The 22383-nt window shown below is 36.4% G+C and overlaps 1 protein-coding gene across 12 annotated transcripts in view; it reads left to right on the top strand.

Annotated features, from left to right (window-relative positions):
- pdm3 (POU-domain protein pdm3) overlaps positions 1-22383 on the top strand; it is a 145250-nt gene that overhangs the window by 26223 nt on the left and 96644 nt on the right. For 10 of the 12 annotated variants that reach the window (XM_076121322.1, XM_076121319.1, XM_076121318.1 and 7 more), the window contains one exon: positions 7833-7930. In XM_076121322.1, the coding sequence (XP_075977437.1) occupies positions 7833-7930 (98 nt within the window). Of the gene's footprint in view, positions 1-5791; positions 5930-7832; positions 7931-22383 lie in introns of those variants that run through there. The other 2 variants (XM_076121326.1, XM_076121329.1) reach the window with 1 other exon arrangement.

The following is a 22383-nucleotide window of genomic DNA, read 5'->3' on the forward strand; positions in this document are numbered from 1 at the left end:
TCTTTCAAAATACGGTAGAGGCGCTGATGACTTGACGTAGATTTTCCGTAAAGATTTTCTAGACTTCTACTAGCCAACTATCTTTTAGGTATTTTTAAATATCTAACACTCAATATAAAGGTGATACGGTAGCAGTCTACAAGTTCAGATTACCTGTAGTGCGTTTTTCTACAATCAGTTCATTCTACAGTTGGTTGGAAATTTACATTTATTAAATTAGTCCTTTCGGTACCCGCTAGGAGCGCTGATCAGGTTTTCATACGTCGATAGCTAACCTTCTTGTACATCACTATTTACAGACGATTAGTTAGAAAAGTGCCCCTGTGTAAATGAATTTAGTTTTCATGCCTCTTTACTTTATCTACCTTACTAATAAATATCATGTAGCATTTGAATTTTACGCAGTGTTTCGTCTTTTTCATTCATTCGACTGCCTCCGTGGCGCAGTGGTTAAGGTCACCACGCCACTACCATTGCGTCGGTAGGTCGTGGGTTCGATTCCCACACGGAACAATTATTTGTGCGATCCACAAATAATTGTTTCGGGTCTGGTTGTGCTTTGTGTCCGTTGTTCGTATGTTTGTAAAAGTCCCCGCGACACAAGAGCAAATGTAAGTGCGGGAGATGTCTTTTTAAATGAAATAAAAAAGGAAATGAAATTCAAGTTTTGAAAATTGATTGAAAGGGACAAAACACTAAAACTTACACGTCGTTTATTACTAAGACAGTACGTATTGATAGATTATTTGTTAGTATTTATCAAAGTTATATTATTGGATAGTCAGAACATGTGAATATTTAGCCCCGTGATGTACGCAGTCTAATGCACAGTTCCTAGAACTGTAGCTCTCGAGTTAATACGAGTTCGAGCTTCTCCGTGCTTTAATCTTTGCATTCAGTATGTAAATATAGTTCGTTTTGTGGTTTATAATTATTTATTAAAGTACATGCATACTTACATGATAAGATGAATTTTGAGAAATCGTTTATTTATAGATAAATATATTAAAGTAACGTTAACCTGAATCCTCCATTTGTATTTTGAAAATATTTTTTTCTAAATAACCTTGTCATCTTCACATGCTGGGTCTCTGTTTTTCGAATATTTTTTTATCTTATTACAATAATTAAAATAGCAGGTTTTTACTGTAGATCACGTTTATAATGTTTTTTTTTTATATCTATTTATATAAAAAGTGTCTAGATCGTCATGCCAACTAATTCCAACTTTAATAATAATAATATAATATATAATATAAACTCTTTATTGTCCACAATAAAAATACATTAAATAAAAATAGAGAAACCTTAAATATAAATAAGATACTGATGAACAAACGGCGGCCTTATCGCACAAGGCAATCTCTTCCAGGCAACCATGGGATGGAGAGAGAAGTGTAGATGTAGAAAAGGGTAGAATTGTGTACAAGTAACATAAACTAAATACATGAGTAACATAAATAAAGGCAGGTCATAATAACATACACTGATTATTACATAAATAGAGAATTTATAGAAATTGTATAAATAAAATAGACATAATATATAAATAAATACATATATATATATATATATATATATAAATATATATTTATATTCATACAGAGACAGCAAGAGGAGTTTAGACAGTCATTGGAAAAGAAAAAAGTTAGAAGAGTGAGAGTAGGGAGATATTCAAGGCAAGGTGTTTTGCAGTGATAGGTAGTGCTCCTTAACCCGATTTTTGAAAATTGGCAAGCTTTGCACTTGCCTAATGGATAGCGGCAGCGCATTCCATAACCGCACAGCTTGCACAGTAAACGAGTGGTCTAAAAATTTACTGGAGTGCACAGGCATCTTAAGTCTCAAGTTTTCTGATGATCGTAAAAACCTTGAATGCGTGTCATGTAGAAAAACAAAACGTTGTTTGAGATAGAAGGGAGTCGAGGGATTAAACAAGATATTGTACAGAAGATAGAGAATGTGAGCATTCCGGCGTGAACGTATAGGTAACCACTTGAGCTTGTTTCGATACTCGGAGACATGGTCATATTTGCGTAATCCAAATATGAACCTGATAAAGAAGTTTTGAAGGCGCTCAAGCTTATTAAGTTGGTTCTCGGTTAAATCGGGATAGCTGACATCGGCATAATCAAGAATGGGGAAGAGAAGGGATTGTACAAGCGCAATTTTAGTGTTGATGGGGAGAAAATTGCGTAGCCTGCGCAAGGACCCCGCCGAAGAAAATGTTTTACGGCTGAGTTCCTGGAGTTGAGGACTCCAGGACAAAGTCTTATCAAACCATAGCCCCAGGTTTTTGATTTTGTCACCAAAAGGGATGGCAGTGCCATCAAAGATCACATTGGGTACTAGTGACCAATCCACTCTCGAGATCATCCTGGGGCTACCGATGGTAATGGCTTGAGTTTTGTTAGGATTGACGTCAAGTCCATACATTCTACTCCATTCACAAATGCGAACCAGATCGCTATTAATTGTTTCCACAGCTTCCGTCAACCTGTCCGGGGGAGCACAATAATAAATTTGTAAGTCATCTGCATAGAGGTGGTAGGAAGAAGTTATGTTATTGGAAATTGTATTGATAAAAACAGCGAAAAGTAAAGGAGATAAAACGCCGCCCTGCGGTACGCCAGCGGATAATGCACTCCATTCAGAGACATTGTTTTCAATGATAATACGTTGCCGGCGCCCATACAGGTAACTACGAAACCAGTCAACCACCGATGGACATATGTTAAGAGAACACAATATACCCAGTAGAACATCGAAATCTACACAATTAAAAGCATTGCTGAAGTCTAGCAATACTAGGGTCGTAAGCTGGCCATCTTCCATACCTGATCTAATGTCCTCCGTAATATGAACCAGGCTCGTAGTAGTACTATGACCAGGACGGAAACCCGATTGGAAAGGATTTAGGAGTAGGTTAGAGGAAAGATAGGTGCTAAGTTGCATATGGACCAGGCGTTCAAGTACTTTCGATAGGAACGGGAGAATGGATATGGGACGATATTCTGAAAAGGAAGATGGGTTACGCTTTTTTGGTATAGGGACAATTTGGGCATCCTTCCATGTTGACGGAAAGATGCCGCTAGTGATGGAAAAATTAAGGATATGACATAGGATAGGGAGTATTACATCCAGGACAGGGAGGATCATATTACGGCTGACACAATCAGTACCCTGCGCATTCGATGTGATCGACAATATGCTCCTCTTAACATCACAAGCAGTGAATTGACTAAAGACAAATGGGGAACAGTCAGGAGTCGAACAAGATGAGAGATAACTAAGTGTATTACATTTCGTGGTATTATCTAACTTTGATGATGCAGAGAAGTGTTGGTTTAGGAGGTTAATATTAATACTATTGGGGACAGGGTTTTGTTGTGGTTTGCCGACCCCCAGCGACTTGAGAAATGTCCAGACCTTGGCTGGATCTCCATTTTCAACGGATTCATGAATGTGTCGGCGTTGTGCATTCCTACACACCTTGCTGCAGTGATTACGTATGGCTACATATTTTTCTCTATTAGCCTCTGAGGGACGACATCTGTACTTCGATTTGGCTGTAGCTTTTTTGTGGAGCAGAGATTTGATGTCGTCAGTAAGCCAAGGCGACGGAAGCTGTTTCACTTTAATTTGACGGAAGGGTGCGTGAGTGTCGTAAAGCTCGATTAATTTCACTGTCAGTATACGCACCTTGTCATCAACGCAATCAGATTCAAAGAGTGAGCTCCAATCAACATTTCCGGCATCCTCGCAAAGCTTAACGACATCCATGTCACGAAAATTACGATGCACAAGGATTTTCGGTTTGGGTTTAGGTGGTCGGATTCGGTAGGATAGGAAAAGTAAATCGTGGTAGGAGAAAGCATCAGCTGGACACTGACCATGTTTGGAGACACGATTTGAAGAGGAGACAAGAATGAGGTCAAGTAGGGAGGGAGTGCAGTTGGGAAAGTGGTGAGTGGCACTGAGAGGAAGGATAGACAGGTTGTTGGATTGAACTATAGACTGGAGTGTGGTGGAGCGGGAATCGTTTTTCAGGAGACAAGTGTTGAAATCACCCATGATTATGGTTTGACTGTACATTGGAGTAAAGTTTTCTAAAAGAATCTCAAAAGATGAGAAATAATCGATGCGAGAAGAGGGGCAGTAAAATACACCGAGCAGTATTTTAGAGTGGAGAAGTACAATCTCAAGAAAAAGGTGTTCGCCAACATCAGTATGTGACGACGAACTAATAATAGAATAGGGGATGTTATTTTTTAAGTATATGGCAACGCCACCCCCACCTCCCGTAGCCCGATCATTTCGAATGAGCTGATAACCAGGGAGTGAGTATGCAGAGGATGCTAAACATGGTTTAAGCCATGACTCAGAGACCAATATGGCGTGCAGGTTTGTACAGTCAAAACTAGTCAGCATGTCTGGATAATGAGCCGGAATACTCTGGGCATTTATATGGACAACATTAAGATTTCTAAGAGCATCAGAGAAATGAGATGATATTGTTTCAGCGAGAGAAGGAACACTAGCATAACTGGAATCACTGTCAGCTGAAAAAAAATCATCACTATCGACACTGTCGTCGTGTAGCGACATAATAACAATGTGAATGTATAATAATAATATATGTAATACTATAAATAAACCTCAACAATAATAATATAAATGTGTAAATGTTAAAGTAAATAAAATAAATAAAACAAAAATAATTATGTGTTAAATAAAAAATAAATAAAAAATATAACAAAACGTTCATTGTTCCATCTGCCGGTTGCGGAAACTAAACGTAGCAAATCATACAAACGCAAGATGAGAAAAAAATAATAATAATAATGAATAAAAGATAAAATAGCTAGTTCAGGCACAAAGATATTAAATCAAATAGAACTACATAAAAGGAAATTAAAAGGAAATAAATAAATAATTAGGAATAGTTTAAAGATAATAGCATAATTACATAAATGAAGATAAGAGGAGAAACGAAACGTTAAACGGAAGGAAGGGCAGTGACAGATGACGTTTGACATTTAATGTCTTGTCAATGTCACGCACCATGAAGTGCAGATTTGTGTTATTAATATTAGCTTAATTGAAGGTGTTAGGAAGAAAATTTAAGAAAAATAAATGTGTACCTGAACTAGTTACAAAAAGCAGGAGTTTTCCATTATTTCTTGGCAACTGTGCGTTTGGACTTCGCAGCAACTGGTACCTCGGGCTTCTTAGGGGCTGAGGTCGACTTTGGCACGAGTTCGCCAATCCTGCTCAGCTCTACCAAGGAGGTGACCCGATACCGCGTGTCATCCGGGCCTTTTATGAAGACTGTACCCTCACGAGTCCAGCATTTGGCGACACCAAACTTCTCCCGTGCGGCCATAAACACGTCGTGCCTAGTCTTCGTGAGGAACTCCGACACTGTGACGCCTGTGCCCTTCAGCTTTGTTTTTGAGAACCAGATCTTGTCACGAACGTCAGAGTCCACCAGCTTCACAAGAATTGGTCTAGGCCGCTTAGGAGAGTGTTTCTTGCCAAGTCGTTGGCAGCGCTTGATGCAGTGATGAGTGAAGTCACCAACGCCTAACTGGTTGGTGACCAATTTAGTGATGATCTGCTGCACATCCTCGACCCTCTGCTCACTCTCTGCCACACCGTGAAGCAACAAAATCTTCTTTCGCCTCTGCATTTCCATGACATCAACTGTGCGTGCCAATGTGTCAATTTGGGACTGTAGCAGTTTCAGAGCCTGGGTGACAAAGGCACGATATGCTGTGAAGTCAGTTGTTAAGCTGGAGACAGTTGTAGGGGAAGACTTCAGCAGTTGAGCTTCAAATTCTGCCATTCTACTATGAATGCTGATGTTCATCTCATCAAGTGTAGCCTGCATGGTGTCCATTTTACAGGAGATTATTGTAACCGGCAGGTAGAGTGTTCAGTTGATAATTGGGGACATAAACTTTGTAAATAAACTGTGATATTTATTTAAATTAAATAAAACTTTGTGGAGCTAATTATTTGTGACCAACCCTTCTGACTACCCACGTCCAAAAACTTAACTTTATTAACAAAATGAAAAATAAACAATATTATTAATCAAAATAGTTTACGCAATTTCGGGTAAATTTTCCACAAGACCAATAAAATATTGATCTAAGAGAAGTAGAACAGACATTTTATTGAAACGGTTTACTTAATGGAACTCGTAAAAACGTGGAGTTAACTACATTATTAGTTATCCGTAATTCCGGTCAACATTATATGTAATTGCTTGTATGTAGGCTACATATTAGCTAATGTTTAAAATCTACATATATCTTGGTACCAATGTTGGACCCAAATAATGTTGAATATTGGTGCCAACGCTAGCATTATCCATAAAAGTCAAATACATTTTCTTGGATAAATACCCGAAGGCAGATGTTTATTTAGCTGAGAAAAGCAAGCATGTAAGTCTTTAGCCACATAACAAATTATTAGACCACTAGCTGACCCGCGCAACTTCGCTTGCGTCACGTAAGAGAGAATGAGTCATAATTTTCCCCGTTTTTGTAACATTTTTCGTTACTACTCCGCTCCTAATGGTCGTAGCATGATGATATATAGCCTATAACCTTCCTCGATAAATGGGCTATCTAACAGTGAAAGAATTTTTCCAATCGTACCGGTAGTTCCTGAGATTAGCGCGTTCAAACAAACAAACAAACAAACTATTAGTATAGAGTATAGATTTAGATAGAAAATATATTAACACAAATTTGTAAGATATGCTACCAAACTTCTATAAATGCACAACTATAACGATACTAACAAATACAAATGTGATTGTCACAGTCGCTAAAGCAATCTTCACAGAACTTGATTGTTAAAGCGATCGGAAGAGCTTCTTGGTACAGGAAGGAAGTCGTGACATTCTGTCTCGATACCTCGGTCACTGGGACAAATTATGTAGCCAACCACCCACTAACAACTTTTTATAAACCCTCTTAATATAAAAGGCAGCAAACAGCAAAGATTTTATTCAAATACCACTTTTCTTAAAAACATTTCCACATGAAAACGCAAAACGTAACAAATTCACCGTACAATTCCGCAATCCGACCTTCAATTGACTCAACTTCTGATCAAACAGCTGATACTTTTTCTTCCCTTCCTAAACCTACAGAACGCCCATTCAAATACCGACCTACACTACTTAGTATTAAAGTGGATATTCGTAAAGACCGAATATATGAACGAAAGTAGGTGCGATTCTTCCCGCCGTAAATCTGCAATTTGTGCCTTAGGAGTTTGAACGTTAAATTGTATGAATGAAGGTTGATATTCGTGTAATTTGCGTGGGAGTGTACGAAAGTAGGAACAAAGGAGACGGGCCGAGTCGGGACACGTGTCTTGACCTATTTGTGTCGTCGCATTGGTGTAGGTCGTTGTTTACTTGCGTTTCACCTACTGAACAGGATTTTGGTGTTTTATGTGGAAACTGTTTAGGAGTTTATTAAGAAGATAAAATTTGCGATAAATGCTGATGTAGAAAGTCGTTTTTAGAACAGAACGACGTATGACTTTGGTTGAAGGGTAGCTTTTAGAGATTTAGAAACGACTTTTTGTAGGAGTTTGGATTGCAACTCTCTTAGATTTCTACGTTCGCTTACTAAACGGGATGGTTGAACTATTTTACTTGTTATAACGTGGCCGACTCCGAAGATAAAGAAATCAATTGGCATATACGTACCTATATAAGTTTTAAGAAATATTTCACTGCCTTTATTTTTCAAGAAGCATCGTCCCAATTTCGTATATTTTTATTAATAAAATTAATTTGTTTGCAGACGAGTCGGGATGCGAGGCTGATATGTTGGAGGGCTCGGAGGTGGGACGGCACTCGCCGCCCCGGCCGCAGCAAGAGCCCATCAACCTCAAGAATGAGGTGAGTGCCTTTTATTTTGCACACCCTTACTAACGTCTTACCTTGTCTTATGAAAACTCAAGGATGGGACGTGATACACATGATACTAGAAACTTTCTCAACATTCTGTTGTATTTGAATGAGTTCTTTGAATATGTGGAACGATTTTTACGGGTGAGATTAGGATTATTTGGCTATTTAGGACTTACGTAAGTTTAAATATAAAAGTACGCTAGTTTAGATTTATTGTCCCCAATGGAATGGAGTATGTTTTGGAAACATTTTTGGAGTAAGTTTCATAACAATATTTGGTATGTAAAACTTTCATAGTTGGACGTTAGGTACAGATCTAGGCAACATCTTTGGCAAGAAACGACGTTGTTGTGTTATGCAAAGTATGATCTAGGCTTACCTACCAGGATTAGCAGCATACGAAGAAGGGCCCGACCCACTGACATAGATATCGATACTAGTCATGTATAAGTGTTTATGTTGGTACGCTCAGTATCACCCCTTTAGGGGATGTTTCGAAAATCTGAAAATGATTCCCTCATTTCTTTTCTTTCTGACACCAAGTTCCATTCCCGGGGCGGTACAAAAAGCGAAGAGTTGGAGCTTACCGCTACTTAACTAACACGTGGCCGTTAAAATTGAAAACGCGGACAAAGTTGAGTGCGAATAAACGCGCTCCATCCTCAAGTGGCGGCCGCTCCGGTAGCTCGCCAAAAAGACGACTCGACCCCAGGCTCAAAAGGTCCTCGCAAAGACTAAACATTCACCGCTTCGTTAGTGCCCCCGCGAAAAAATCGCCATGCGATTCGACGCCGACCAATCGGCCCCGCACTGCCGCAACCTACTTGCCTCAGAATCTATAGTATCGATTAGTGAGCGCTTTTTTACCCACACGCACTCACACACCGCCGCGGCGGGGCCAGCCTTTTTAACAATCTTTTTTTCGTCCACCCCTCTCTCCCCAAAACCGCCATGTCCATTGCGCGGATGCAAAGACCACCCCTCTCGCCCCACCCCTCATATAGCAGCATTGAAAATGGAATTTCCATGAGTGATGGAGTGTCAAACGGGAAGTGAAAAAACGGAGAAAAAGTACATTATGTTAATTATTGAACGCGTGGTCCGTCGTCCGAGTTTAAATTGAATGTCATGTCGTACGCGGCCGTCGCGTTGTCGTGTCGTCGCTCGTCGCTCCTCGTGTCGTGGAAACGCACGCTTTTGCTTTTCTATTCAGTTTCGTGTACGGACGGTATAATTTTAATTTTTACTCTCTGTTCGTGCTAAATTAATAATCGTACATGTCGAAATTTGGACAAGCCGTACATTTTGTATGTAGCGAATTTTGAACAAAAGTCGATTGGCAACTTTCGGCCCGTACACGCGGGCTTACAACCACACCATTATTAGGTTTAAACAAAACTCAGCTCTATTAGCAGGGCAGTGAAACCGATAATGGTTGTTCGATAGTCTGCTAAACGCCGGTAGCTAGAATGACTTTTATTTTCATTCACTAAGTACGGGAAGACAGTGTGTACGCTAGTAATCTTTTCTACTAACTTTACCAGTTGATTCTGGTTTTTGTTTCGTTTGTATTTCTGAATTAAGATGTCTTTGAACTTGAGAGTTATATTGGGACTAATAAGTCTTTAGAAGGTTAATAAGAATTATATCGTTTCTTAGTAGTCTTTGTAATAGTTTAGTGCTAAAAATATAGTGTATGACATCAGCTTGCGCCACAACTAAGTGTAGTTCAGTAGGTTTCAGTTTAATTACTGTCCTAGTCTCGTCACAATGAACGAGAATTGTGCTAAAACTAATGTATGATGTTTATAACGATAATACAGACCGCTTGTTCTGTTTAACTTTTAATGAAATCTACTATCTAACCGAGCAATGCACAAAAAGACCGGACAAAGCACTTATTCACCGGACAACACGAACTATTCGGACAGTCGCATTGCTAATGGAAAATCCCGAAAAAATATTGGCGGTGAAAAAAAATAGTTTAAAAAATCGTCGAGCACATTTGAATGAAAATTGGGTGGCGCAGGGGTGGCGGCGCGCGGCCGCCGATCGCCTATTATTATTATTATTACTTGCATTATATCTGCATTTTTTTCACGCACACAGACGCGGGCGCGCACGCCATTTTTATTTTTTTCTTCCTTTTTTCTTTTTTTCGGGAAATCGGCGGGGGCCGGCGCCCCCACACATGCCGGCCGCTCGAGCCCACCAGAATCGAACTATGCGATGTCTACAAGTGGACGAACATTTAAATTGGCTCTCATCAAATATTGACTGCGTGTAGTTTTTTCATTAACCATTCGGCTTTTTGTGAGGTACGCTGTCGACCACCGTTGGATGCCGTTCAATTTGTATCAGGTTCCTTTGAGCAGGTAGCCAGAGTGCTCCCGGAACTTTTTTTATTTCAATTAATATTTTCCAAGCACCCTATCACCCACAATCAGGTTTATGAAAAAGGATGCGTGATTTGGTAACTGTAAGTATTTTGATATCTAAAAAAATAGTCATATTTTATAGCTGTGGCTTTAAAAGTTACGGTTTTCCTACTATTAAAAGTAGCAGGAAAAAGTTTTGGTGGAAAGGGCGTTGAAATTTTCCAAACAAGAGAGCGGTGCTCGCGTCTAATCGAACACTCGTTCGTTCGCCTGCAGCTTGCAGTTGGCGCCCAAAATTTTACAAAGCAATATTATTTTTCCTTTGGAAGGCCGTTCTTGATTGCCGTTAGATAAGGGAGAGGGTAGCCGTGTGAAATGGACTAGAAATTAGGGCAGTATATGTTTTTTTAATTGTTTAGTAACCTGCAAATATTTTGAAGGATATTGTCTGTGTCAATTAAGTGACATTAATTAAATATTTTACTAAATTTTTCTAGTAAAATATTATCAGAAGGTGTCTATGATATCAAATACATATATTTAGCACTACAAATTCTCAACTTAATAAAGTAAAGTTACCTAACAAGGAACATTTGAACAGCCCATAGCTACACTCACTAAAAGTTACCTAAATAGTTTTCAAACAATCGAAAAAAATATTTTCCAATATTTCCGGATCTCTGCTCCTCCCCTACTGCCTGTCGCGTCATGGGTTCAGTTACAAGCATGTAAATCAACACAGGTCGACAACTAGGCTTTACAAATATTTGTACTGGGGATTGACGCGACACCGGTCAAGTATTTTACTATGACATTTTTATAGGACCTTAAGAAGTTTTTTTTTTGAGAAAGTAAAACTGTTGAATATAATGAGTATTAAGAAAAATTTGAACAGGCCTATTAGTTGACTGATTCCGATATAACAAGCTCTGCTGAGTCTTGAGAAACTTATGTGATGTTGTGTGTGTGTGTGTGTGTGTGTGTGTGTTGTCCATAAATAGTTTTTGTTTTCATTCAACTAATGTTTAATAGCATTTTAGGAAGACGTGGTAAATAATTAATCATCTTAATTTTATTGTTATTTAAAAAAATCACATCGGGTTACTTATTGCTAGACTCTTTTCTAATAAATGAATACGGAAATCAGTGTCCCTATTTATATTTTTGTAAAGGTACGATGGACTCTCAAAAAGTAAGCAAACGAAGCCTTAACAAAGAAGCCATAGGAAAGCGGAAGTGGTAGAAAAACGCCGAATTTATTTGTGTTCCCTTAAATTTTGTATAAAATATGTCACAAGCCTTACCAAAAATATGTTGTCGAAACAGTCAGTTTATGATCAGGATTCTTTTGAATTTTAATAAAACAAACTATGACATGACGTGTTATTATCTTTTTTCTCCTTTTAGTTAACATAAAAATAATCCGGTATTGTCACCTCGCTGGGGAAGAAAACATAAAAATCAAATCATTTATTCATTTAGGTCAAATGCTGACACTTACGATAGTCAATGATACAGAAATAGAATTTACCGTCAGTTCGGAAGGTAGGGCCAATGAGAAGAGCTGGCAAGAAACTCCTGGCCACTCTTTTAAAAAAAAGGGGAGGAAACCTGGAAAGAGAGAAGGCTAGACTTTTCAGTCCACCACTTTAACTCAATAGTATTTTTTTATTATTCCTGGCATTCGCTTAATAAACCCTTTTATTACGATGTCAAACATCAAGAAAATTCTGTAACTTAATAAAATACATTAAGCTACATTTTAAAACTTAATATAAAACAAACATTAATACTATTATTACTTAAATTACTCATAACTCGAATAAAACCCCCGGTTTCTGAGTACATTTAGCGGTAGTTTATCTACTCAATAGCGTTTAAACTCATATAAAAAAAACGCTATTGAATAGATAAACCGCCGCTAAATGTACTCCAGAAACCGGGGGTTAGTAAGTTTCATAGTGAACAGTTTTGCATGAAAGTGCGAGACAGTCCTCATTGAGTAGGCTCCCTTGACGCGTAAGTTGATTTCACAGCCGTGACCTCTACTTTGAGGGGAGCCGACCACTTTAGACCAGGGATTGACTGTTTGAAAGAGGTCAGGTTGACTTGATTTGTTTATGTGAATGCGTTTAGACAAACTTAAAAGTTAGAGTTAAAATAAAATATAATTTTAGTAAACAATAGTAATGTAAAATCAATGAAAAAAGTAAAATATGATTATGGTAAACAATAATGAAAATTATTTGGATTTAAAAAATCGAATTCTTAACTGAAACATCAATGCGTTACAATTAAAAAAAATTTGAGGCTGGTTTCTAAAATACGAGTACTTATTTAAAAAAAAAAGTTGAACATCGTGGTTACATTAAACAGTAGTCCTCCTTTTCTGACAGACGTTACAATCAAATCGAAAGTTATAACGATTGTAGCACTAAGTTGTCCTGAAGTTAACTAAGTATGTTCATAACTTTATAACAGAACTGCTACTAAGATTTTATCAAAAGTGCGTGCGAGCAGAAAAGTCATCTACTTGTTAAATGAACTAATGAAAAACGAAACCAACCCGTAAATCAGGAAAGTAATCAATAACAATGAACCGTGTTAATCAGTAGTATAATAAGACAAAGTAATGCATATCCACAGTAAAACAACGCCACCACTGCAGTCAAGCAAATTTATTATCATTAAAAAATGCAAAAAATCATAATTAAAGGGGTGGTTGGGGTGCATCCCATTTTTTATTTTAATTGGCTTGTAAATTACAAAAGTTATAGTGAAAACGTTGAGACCGTTTTTTCGGTGTCATTATGCGGTTTTAAATTTTGTCGCTTACCAAGGTAAAATGTATTACTATGGAAATAAGTTGCGTCTGATTAAATAAGTTATGAGCGAAGTATTCCCAGTTCGGGAAAGGTGATCTCGTTTTCGTTTCGTTGAGTTGGTAATCGTGTTCGAGTTTTTGTGCTTGAATTGCTAGTCGATAGTAAATAGTATGAGTATACGATGAACAGATTTTATTTTATTGATTCTTATGTTATATACAATTATTGTTAGAATAATGTGTCAAATGACGACGTAAAATAACTTAATTAAATAACTACAATAGTCTTCGAGAAAAGTATAGAGATGGCTATTTATGGTTGTCATAGTTTAAGAACAAAAAAGGGTTCTGAATTCAAACTTGAACAAAAGCTTGCAAAAAGAGTTATAACCAATCGATATTTGAAAATAAATGGAACGCGAATTCAAACGATAAAAAATAAAGCAACGTCCACGCTAACAAGAAATAGGGATCATTGTTATCTTTAATTAATAAAGAGAGAGACAAAAATACTGTCAAAATGTCTTTGAAAGAAAGAGACGACGATATTTAAATCTGTGTGACGTATCCTCAGTTGGATAAATGGGCTGTTTTTTCTTCCTGGTAAACGATAATACTGTTATAATATTTTTTATGAAATGCTTTTTAAAAACAGTTTTATTATATTTCACGAAATAGTTTTTCTTAGAATGCGGAATATTTATTATTAAACGATACAAAAAAAAATATTTATACGTTATTGTGAACAAATACCGACAAAAAAAAATCACATAATATTTACTAATCTCAAAAAACGAACACAGCACATAACTTTCAGTCATTTTCTTGTATTTCTGCCCTAGAACTTGTTCAGTAATCCTATCCATTACAATCGGGGACTATAAAACAAACTCCTTCACTTAAACTTTACTAGTACACAACATTTAATGTTTCTTCGTAGGACTGTAAGCTCAGCAAACAGGATTAGATTATGCAGCACTTCGCACGTCATAAAATAATATCCTACGCATAAACCCATCGGCTTCTCACCAAACAGTTATCCAGGAACCCAGCAAAAACATTCAAACCATCCAAACACCTAAATACCAAGTCCTTAACATCACGCAAATAAAGTTCAAAATTGAATCAAAATTAATATTGACAGCGGTAAATACGGTGTAGCGCCTCCGGAGCTAGGGTTGCTACAAATATAAATCTCGGGCGTCGCAGCCGCGGCCAGGGCTGCCCACGGAGGACGGACGTGATTGATCAAAGTCGTTTGTCAGGCTCGCGTCGCGACTGGTGGTAGCCCTGTGCAATTAGCACATGATTCTGGGCGTCTAATGCACGAATTTGGTTTTAATTATGGAATGCCGTTGCTATGGAAACTGAATTTGGTGTTCGAGTTTTTAAAAATGTTCTTTATTTGATTTTCGGCTTTTACTTTTTAGTTTGTGTGAATGTATGTGCCAGGGAAATTGAAAAAAGAATAGAGTAGAGTTAGTTCGTTTAGTTAGTCGATTTTATTTTCGCTTAATATTTTAAAGTTGCACAATAACAAACGGTAATTAAGGTTTAATAAGTATTCCCTTTAATTTATTCTTAGTATTACATGAATTAATTTAATGGGCCAATGTAATAAGTTCTTTACGTGGGTGTTTTTAAAGTCTAAAATGGTGTTAGTACTTGAAGAGCGCAATAAAATATAAGTAATAAATTATATAAAGAAGTTATTAAGTAAAACGAAGATGATGATATGTTTAATGTCAAGTGTGTGTGTGCTTGCATATAAACAGATAATAAGTATTGTGATGTACCAACGATGTATTGCAATTGTTTATATACTGACCAACTATATATTAACGCAATAATATTTCCTTCATAATATTCATAGTTCAAAAGAATTATTGAAAAGCATGTAGTTTCATAAAGAAGTTCGAAAACTTGGAATAAAAATATAACACTCAATTTGTAAATAAAATACCGTAATATTATTATGTAATCTTCAAGTCGGTGATAATAATTGCATTTTGTTCATATCTCGGTTATTCGATAATTTTTAAATGAGCGATCACTATTCTAGAGAATCTAGATAGTTTTGCAAGTGTGTTTTTAAGGCTTACAGATGTTCTAAGCCGGAAGTACCACGGCCTTCACAAAAACAGACACATTACCATTAAATCCATAAACAAAAATTCCAACCGAAAATAAATTCACATCTTTTACGATCTTAATAACAAAAATCCAATTAAGCAAGAATGAATATTCAAAGCAGTAAGCGACACAAGCACGCATCGATCAAATAATAGCACAATAGTAATTTAATGTTATATCTGTCTATCACTTGATGATACGATGCAAAGTGAGTGTAGGTATGCACGCGGCCGCGCGCGCCTGCTCCTAAATAATGCACAAGGAAAAAAAACGCAATAAACATTTAAAAAGGGAGATGTACCAACATTACAAACGAATTAAAATGCGAAATCACGTACATTACAACCAGTTTCGATTTTTTTTTTCAATACACTTATAAATTCGCACAGCGGAACGCGTGGAGTGTCTCGATTCTCAATTCTATTATTTTTATTTTTAATTGTTTTTTTTTTCGTGTTTGCTAAAGTAACTGTTGGATATCGCGTTTTGTATCATCGGTTTTTTAATTAAAATTGTTATAACGGTGCGCTCGTAAGTTTAATTAAATTATGAAGTAACAATTCAAAATCGTTTATTTGGAAAGCGTGCGCTGTTTATTAAATGCTGAATATATTTAGTGTTTAGGAGTCTCTACCGCGCTCTGTGCCGTAATGTCGGCGGTCCACATTAAAATTAATGGAAACACTGCTTAATGGTCGGTTCTAATCCTGTATTTATTTACAATTTTCATTTTTATTGAATGTTACAGATAAAAATGATATCGCTACCGTAAAACATTGTATTTTCAAACGTGCAATTATTTCTTTACTCACACATACACGTGGTTTTAGAAGTTAATTACTTATACTTTACTAACATACCAAGTAAAATATTCAGAAACTACAGCGTGATTTATTTTGATCCCTGTAAAAATAGCATTTCACAAAGCTCATAATATGATTCAAATCTAAACGCCTCATCGAGCCTTGATTGCATCTACAGACGCAGAAAGATCTAAATTACAATGTCTGCCATTAAAAAATAAAAATCGCGAAACAAAAGTGTTACAATCATCAATGCATTGAGCAATAGGACATCTCCCATCGGAGGAGAGTGGTCACAAACAATGCATTTCACCTATCGCACCCAACAAAGAACCTATTAACAATATGAGTAATGCACAACTTAGATCGAATGGCTATCTGATATATGAAACCTTGGCAACAGACGGGCGGTTGAAACGCCACGAATTATCCACGGAAATAAACATTCGACACAAGTCTTTAATATAAAGAGGATAAGAACTCTTATAGGCTGGGGTCAACGAATGTACGATTGCAGACTCGTTAAAAATTAAAGCAAAATAAAACTAATCTTCGATTTACTTAATTGAAACCGTGAATCGTAAATGTTCGTTAAGACAAATTTTTTGACAGCCGATCACTAATTAATAATTGTGTTTGAGTATTTAATTCGATTATTATTAAAATAAAACGACTGTGAAATTGTTTTAAAACTAAAATTGTGTGAAATATTTTAATTTTAATGCCCGTTTTTGATTAATAAAAATTTACGTCGAATTCCATGACATGGTGAAAACATGGTATTATGTGTAATAAAAACACACACTAGTGAAGGATAACATACAATTTTATGTTTTGTCGGAAGTAAATTGGACGATAAATGCATTAAAAATCAACTTAATTTGGCATATATTTTTTTATATCATAATTTGTTTTAACGAAGTCATTACAGTCGGGACAGACAGGCAGAAAAATGATAAATAAGCGGAAAAATATGAAATTGTCAAACATCGAATGTGGAAACGCGGCGTTTCGCGCGCTCGTGTGCTACATCGCGCTCTCCACCCATCCTCTGAAAATGGAGCGACCGATAAAAAAGGTAACGAATTATAAAAAAGCGGAGGCGCACAATCGCGAGCGCGGACGTGTGGGCGGCGGGCGAAATGAAATGAAATAATGAAAAAAATGGGCAAAAAGCAGTACAAACATGCATTGTCCTCGCTACCACCCCCCTTAATGAGAGGGTGCGGGGGAAACGGACACCCCACTGTACGCGCAACGTGTGTCTGAAGTGGCTGATTATCACCTGATTCCATCTGCGCCTATTGCGCCGCCGCTAAATAGGTCGCCGATGGGATTTCTGTTGGAAAACGAAGACATAAATGTTCTGTTTGCGGATCACACTGAGCGGTAGTTAGAACCGGGTGAGTGTGCCGACAAACTCCTTTGTTTTGTCGGTGCTTCTATTTTCTCCAACAATTTTTCCGTTGCACTTTTTCGCCGAGTTATTTAAAAGTTCTTGGAAGTCTAAGCCGTTTTTCTGATGATCTTGGTTTTATACTGTTCCTACTATTTAATTGCTAAGCCTACAAGTTAACATAAAATACTATCCTCTTAACTACACAAGATGTTATAAATTATTTTTTCATCTCTCAGAATCAAACCAAAAACGAAGAGAAAGCTAAATGATCGTGTCAATTCCTATTGACACGATCTTTTACTAGAAATGTGTTCCTACGCATTTCTGAAGAATCATCAAATTTTGAAATTGACCTATGTATCACGAGAACATAACAGAACACACACACAAGCAAACCTAGTACAAAGGCGTCATGTTACCGTTCCACAAAATATGTCACTCAGTACATACAGTTATAGTATGTAGCAAAGAATCGCATGTACTCGTATAAAGGTCTGTGATATTCGCCAGTGTTCTCCCTCCTTTTAAATGAATGTTTCCAGTACGCATAGCAAAGATCGGACAGAGACAACAAACACAATCGTGTATTACTTAATAATCCTCACAAAGTTTTCTTTACACCCAATTGGCGTCACGCGAAAAAATCCCAATTTTCGAACATATTAACCATCAAAAACAGCGTCCGAAATTAATTTGTTTATGCGAAACAAAGGTGGGTGCCTGGCGCATGCACCCGTACCTCGCCCACCTCCCGAAAAAAAGGAAAAAAATAGGAAAAAAAGGGGGGAAAACGGGGTTCCCACACCCCTCCCGCGGCGCGATCGGCATCAGACTTCTTTTTTTAATCGCGTCGCATTCAGAATGGTCGTTTTTGGTAAGCACACACTGCGCATTGCCTATTTTCCAATTTAGATTGCTTTGTATTACCGGTTGAGCGATGCGCAATAGTTTTTGAGGCTCGTGACACGTGAACGCAGGAAATTAAATTTCTGTGTAAAATAAAAACAAGGGGTTAGGTACCGCGGCGCGTACGTCGTAATTGCATCGCCGTCGCGCCGCCCAACCTAAGATCTGTGCTCTTACTTAGCTAATGTACTAGTAAGAAGGAGAACGCACGATGAAAAGAAAGAGAGAGACATAGCGACACGGCGACCGAAATTTAAAAGTGAGTGAACATTTTTATTCGGATCATTTTTATTCATTGGTGTAATATTATCTTAAAATCCCTTTAATTTCCATCTATCAAGACTTATCTCAGTCTATTACAGAATTAGCTGTCGGAACATAAGCGATAAGTTCGCAAAAGTGACAAAACACGAACTTGTACGTTTGTACAAACACAAAATACGGCGCCATAAGTCACAATTATCAAATCAATCGACACTAAATCAAACGGAAAAGCACCAAGAAAATAACAAGAAATATCCTGCTATTTCTAAACTATCGTAGCGATCAATTATAGCAGTATTAAAATTATTTATAATTAACCAGCTAGCAAGGAGACCGATAATTCAAGTATCAAAATTCCTTGATAATTAGCGCTCTACAGTAATAAATATCTCTGAGACGATTATTAAGCGGCAAGTACTAATCACAAGAAGTTATAGTGACACCCTGTATACTAGAGACTAGAGAACATCTTTAAATTATAGGCTTTGAGTAATTGTAGGGAAAAATATTATCTTGTTTTGAATAACGGCCGTCGGTGAACGTTTCGTAGTGTCTTTGTTTGTTGATCAATTTTAATTACATGCTAGTTTTTGCATTTCGGGTTGAGTTAGCTATTATTCAATTCAAGAATTAGCTTTTAACGATGCCGCTACATAATTCTTAGTTTTTTTCACGCAAATACTGTATTTTATTAAAAAAGACAATTTAAATTTCTAAAAAGTAAACAGGTCGTCGTCATACCGAGTTAATTTATTGCAAATTATGTGCCAATTACTCTGACGTACGTGTGCTTTCTTGCATTTATTTATAGGCAACTGCTTTAGTTGACTTATTTTTATTATGAAACGTCTATCAATGTCAATATAAATTACAAGCAGTATAATTTGGTCCAGGAATAAGTTTACTAAAGAGCTATAGTCGTAATTTGCTACAAGTTCAAAGTTTTCCCTGACAAACCGACCGCCGCCTTAGGCAACGCCAGTTTTCTGCACCCTTCCATATAATTAAAATGCACACTTACTTGGAATAATTAGAGAGTGGCCACAAAGAAATCGTTTCGTAGATAATATCACTTAAAACAAAGTAGCATGAAGTTTATTAATGACTATGAAAGTGCCCTATAATAAGTAATTATCAGTATGTAATAGATCGAAAGATTGGTGGTATAAAGACATTTTATTCTTAATTGCTGGGTAGAAAAGTGCGTACGCCCAGCTCTCGATAGAATATGAAAATTCTTTACTGAATATTTTTCATATAACTATTAGAATAGGGTGTCTGCTTTGATGTATGTTCTGGAATTGACAATAATTTATGACTAGATGTAAAAATTATACTCGAGAAAAATATAGGTTTTTGTGACACATCTTTAACAGATGTCTCTATTTACATGAAAATAAATCATTATTAAGGTGTAAAACATAATTTTCACATTAACCTAAGTAGAAAGCTTAATAACCTATATTTTTAAACAGCAACCTGTCCTACCTAAAACAATCAGAATTCCTAAGAATAAACAGGCCTCGCACCTGAAAAATGTAGTGAAGAAACTTACAGAAAAATCTCTAACTGTTACCATTTGGTAGCATTTGCTTCCCTTCCTAAAACAGTCCCGAGAGTCCCTAACAATTCGTTTTCAATATAAGTATACTTAAAGCTAAAACCAAAGTTTGTATAATAGAAGAAAAATACAACCAGTATCAATTCAGACGAAACCATGCTTATTTAGAAGTTACAGCTCTGAAAATATCAAATCTTTACATTGTTTCAATAAAAAAATATAAGTAAAGTACATAAATATTAGTTCTTTGGTTCTTATACTTACTTCAATGAGAAAAGACGTGATTTTATGTACGTACATACAAAAAATAATATGTATGGATTAGTTTAAATATTATCTAAAATATTTAAAACATAACTTCGTTCGGCCTGTATGAAACATTCTTAAAGGGCCGGTGAGTGTTCATTTACTAGGGATATAAATGTGTATCATTAATCAAAGTAATTAGATCATTGTCGGATCGTGTTGCGTCGCTCCCGACTGCGGAAACTATCTTGTGAAACATTTTTTGTTTTAAAATTAAGTGTCGAAGGTTGAGTTGCTGTTTTATTTAAGAAAACGATTGAATTATAGTGGAATTGTTATTTATAATGAGAAATTACGTGAGTTTTAGTTGTTTAGACAGGTTTTAGGCTTCTAAAGTATGTAAAGGCTGTCGTATTTACGAAAGTACGATTATAATGTATAACTTTTAGGTGTATGTTGTATTAGAAAAATAAACATTTTGTATTTGAAAAATACGTTGCCAGCATGTTGCTGCGTAGAAATTGACAAAAACCCTTTACACTACTTAAAACGTACTACAAAGCTTCTTGAACAATAATTGTAGTACAGTATTATATGAATAACAACGTTTGAAACACGGAACATTACGTTAATACCAAGATACATAGTTAACAGATTAGTTGACCTCAGAAAAACAGACTAACCGATACTTAAGGAAAATGATCGTACTGATATCCCAATTAAACTAATCAATTTAAATAAAACGAGATCTATTAACAACATTGTAATAGAAATTGCTCTTGCAACTGACGCTAGTTCTTCAACATTATTAGAATGTTAGGTAAAAAAAATACTTGCCAACTTTGTATAGTCACTACATAGTATAAAACAAAGTCGCCCATTTTGTCTGTAGTCCCTTCGTATGCATAAAACTTTAAAACTACGCAACGGATTTTGATGCGGTTTTCACTAATAGAAAGAGTATTTTCTCCGACATGTTTTTATATATAATTGAAATACATTGAAACTATATTAGCTGAGTTATAGCGATTTATGTCCAAGAAGTCAGAAAAAAAATCTAATTGAAGATTGCATTTGTGCGTGCGCCGCTTATACCGTTGGATACAAGTAAGAACAATGTATAGCAAAAACATTGGTCTTTATTAGTTCTACAAAAAAGTCCGCGATGACATATATCCAGCTTTTTTATTTAAGTCACAAAAACTACTTTTCTGTATTAAAAAAACATTTAATTCGTTGGGTGATGTTTAACTGGTGATATAACCATCATTACTCTACGACCAACAGGAGCGGAGTAGCAACGCGAAATGTTACAAAAACAGGGAAAATTATAACGCATTCTCTCTTATGTGACGCAAGCGAAGTTGCGCGGGTCAGCTAGTACATAATAAAATAACGATTTTTTTTGTAAACATATAGGTTTTTATACTAGTGTAGAGTCGTCTGTTTTAACATTTCTTCCTTCTTGTTCCTTTTCTCTCTTTCTTTAAGTTTATGTTGATGATGAGTTTACCGATTTAATACAGGTCTTACTTTTTCAATACGAAGTCAAGTGACTGTTAGTAGTCTTAGTTCCAACCCTAGATAGATCTGTAGCTCGATTCTCTACTACAATCGGCTACCAAAAACCGGCTATGTATCGAGAATTTTTAACACTAAAATCTGTTTAGCGCCTCTACCGGGCTCCGTAAGAACTATTTTGGCAGCAAAATTTAAATGTGGAACTCTCGATAGTAGACAGTACCGACTGTAGAAAATTGCGCTACAATGACGTCATTCTGCAAATAGTATGTAGACCAAAGTGTAGAGGAAGAAGTAAGAGCAAAAAGCTAAAACCAAAAAACCGGTGCCAATTGAATAAAACTGGAAGTTAAACTCAATTAAACCTAAAACAAAAAATCCTAAACTGTGTGATTTTTAATCACCT

This window comes from Anticarsia gemmatalis, chromosome 13 (genome assembly GCF_050436995.1).
Source record: "Anticarsia gemmatalis isolate Benzon Research Colony breed Stoneville strain chromosome 13, ilAntGemm2 primary, whole genome shotgun sequence".
Taxonomy (NCBI): Eukaryota; Metazoa; Arthropoda; class Insecta; order Lepidoptera; family Erebidae; genus Anticarsia; species Anticarsia gemmatalis.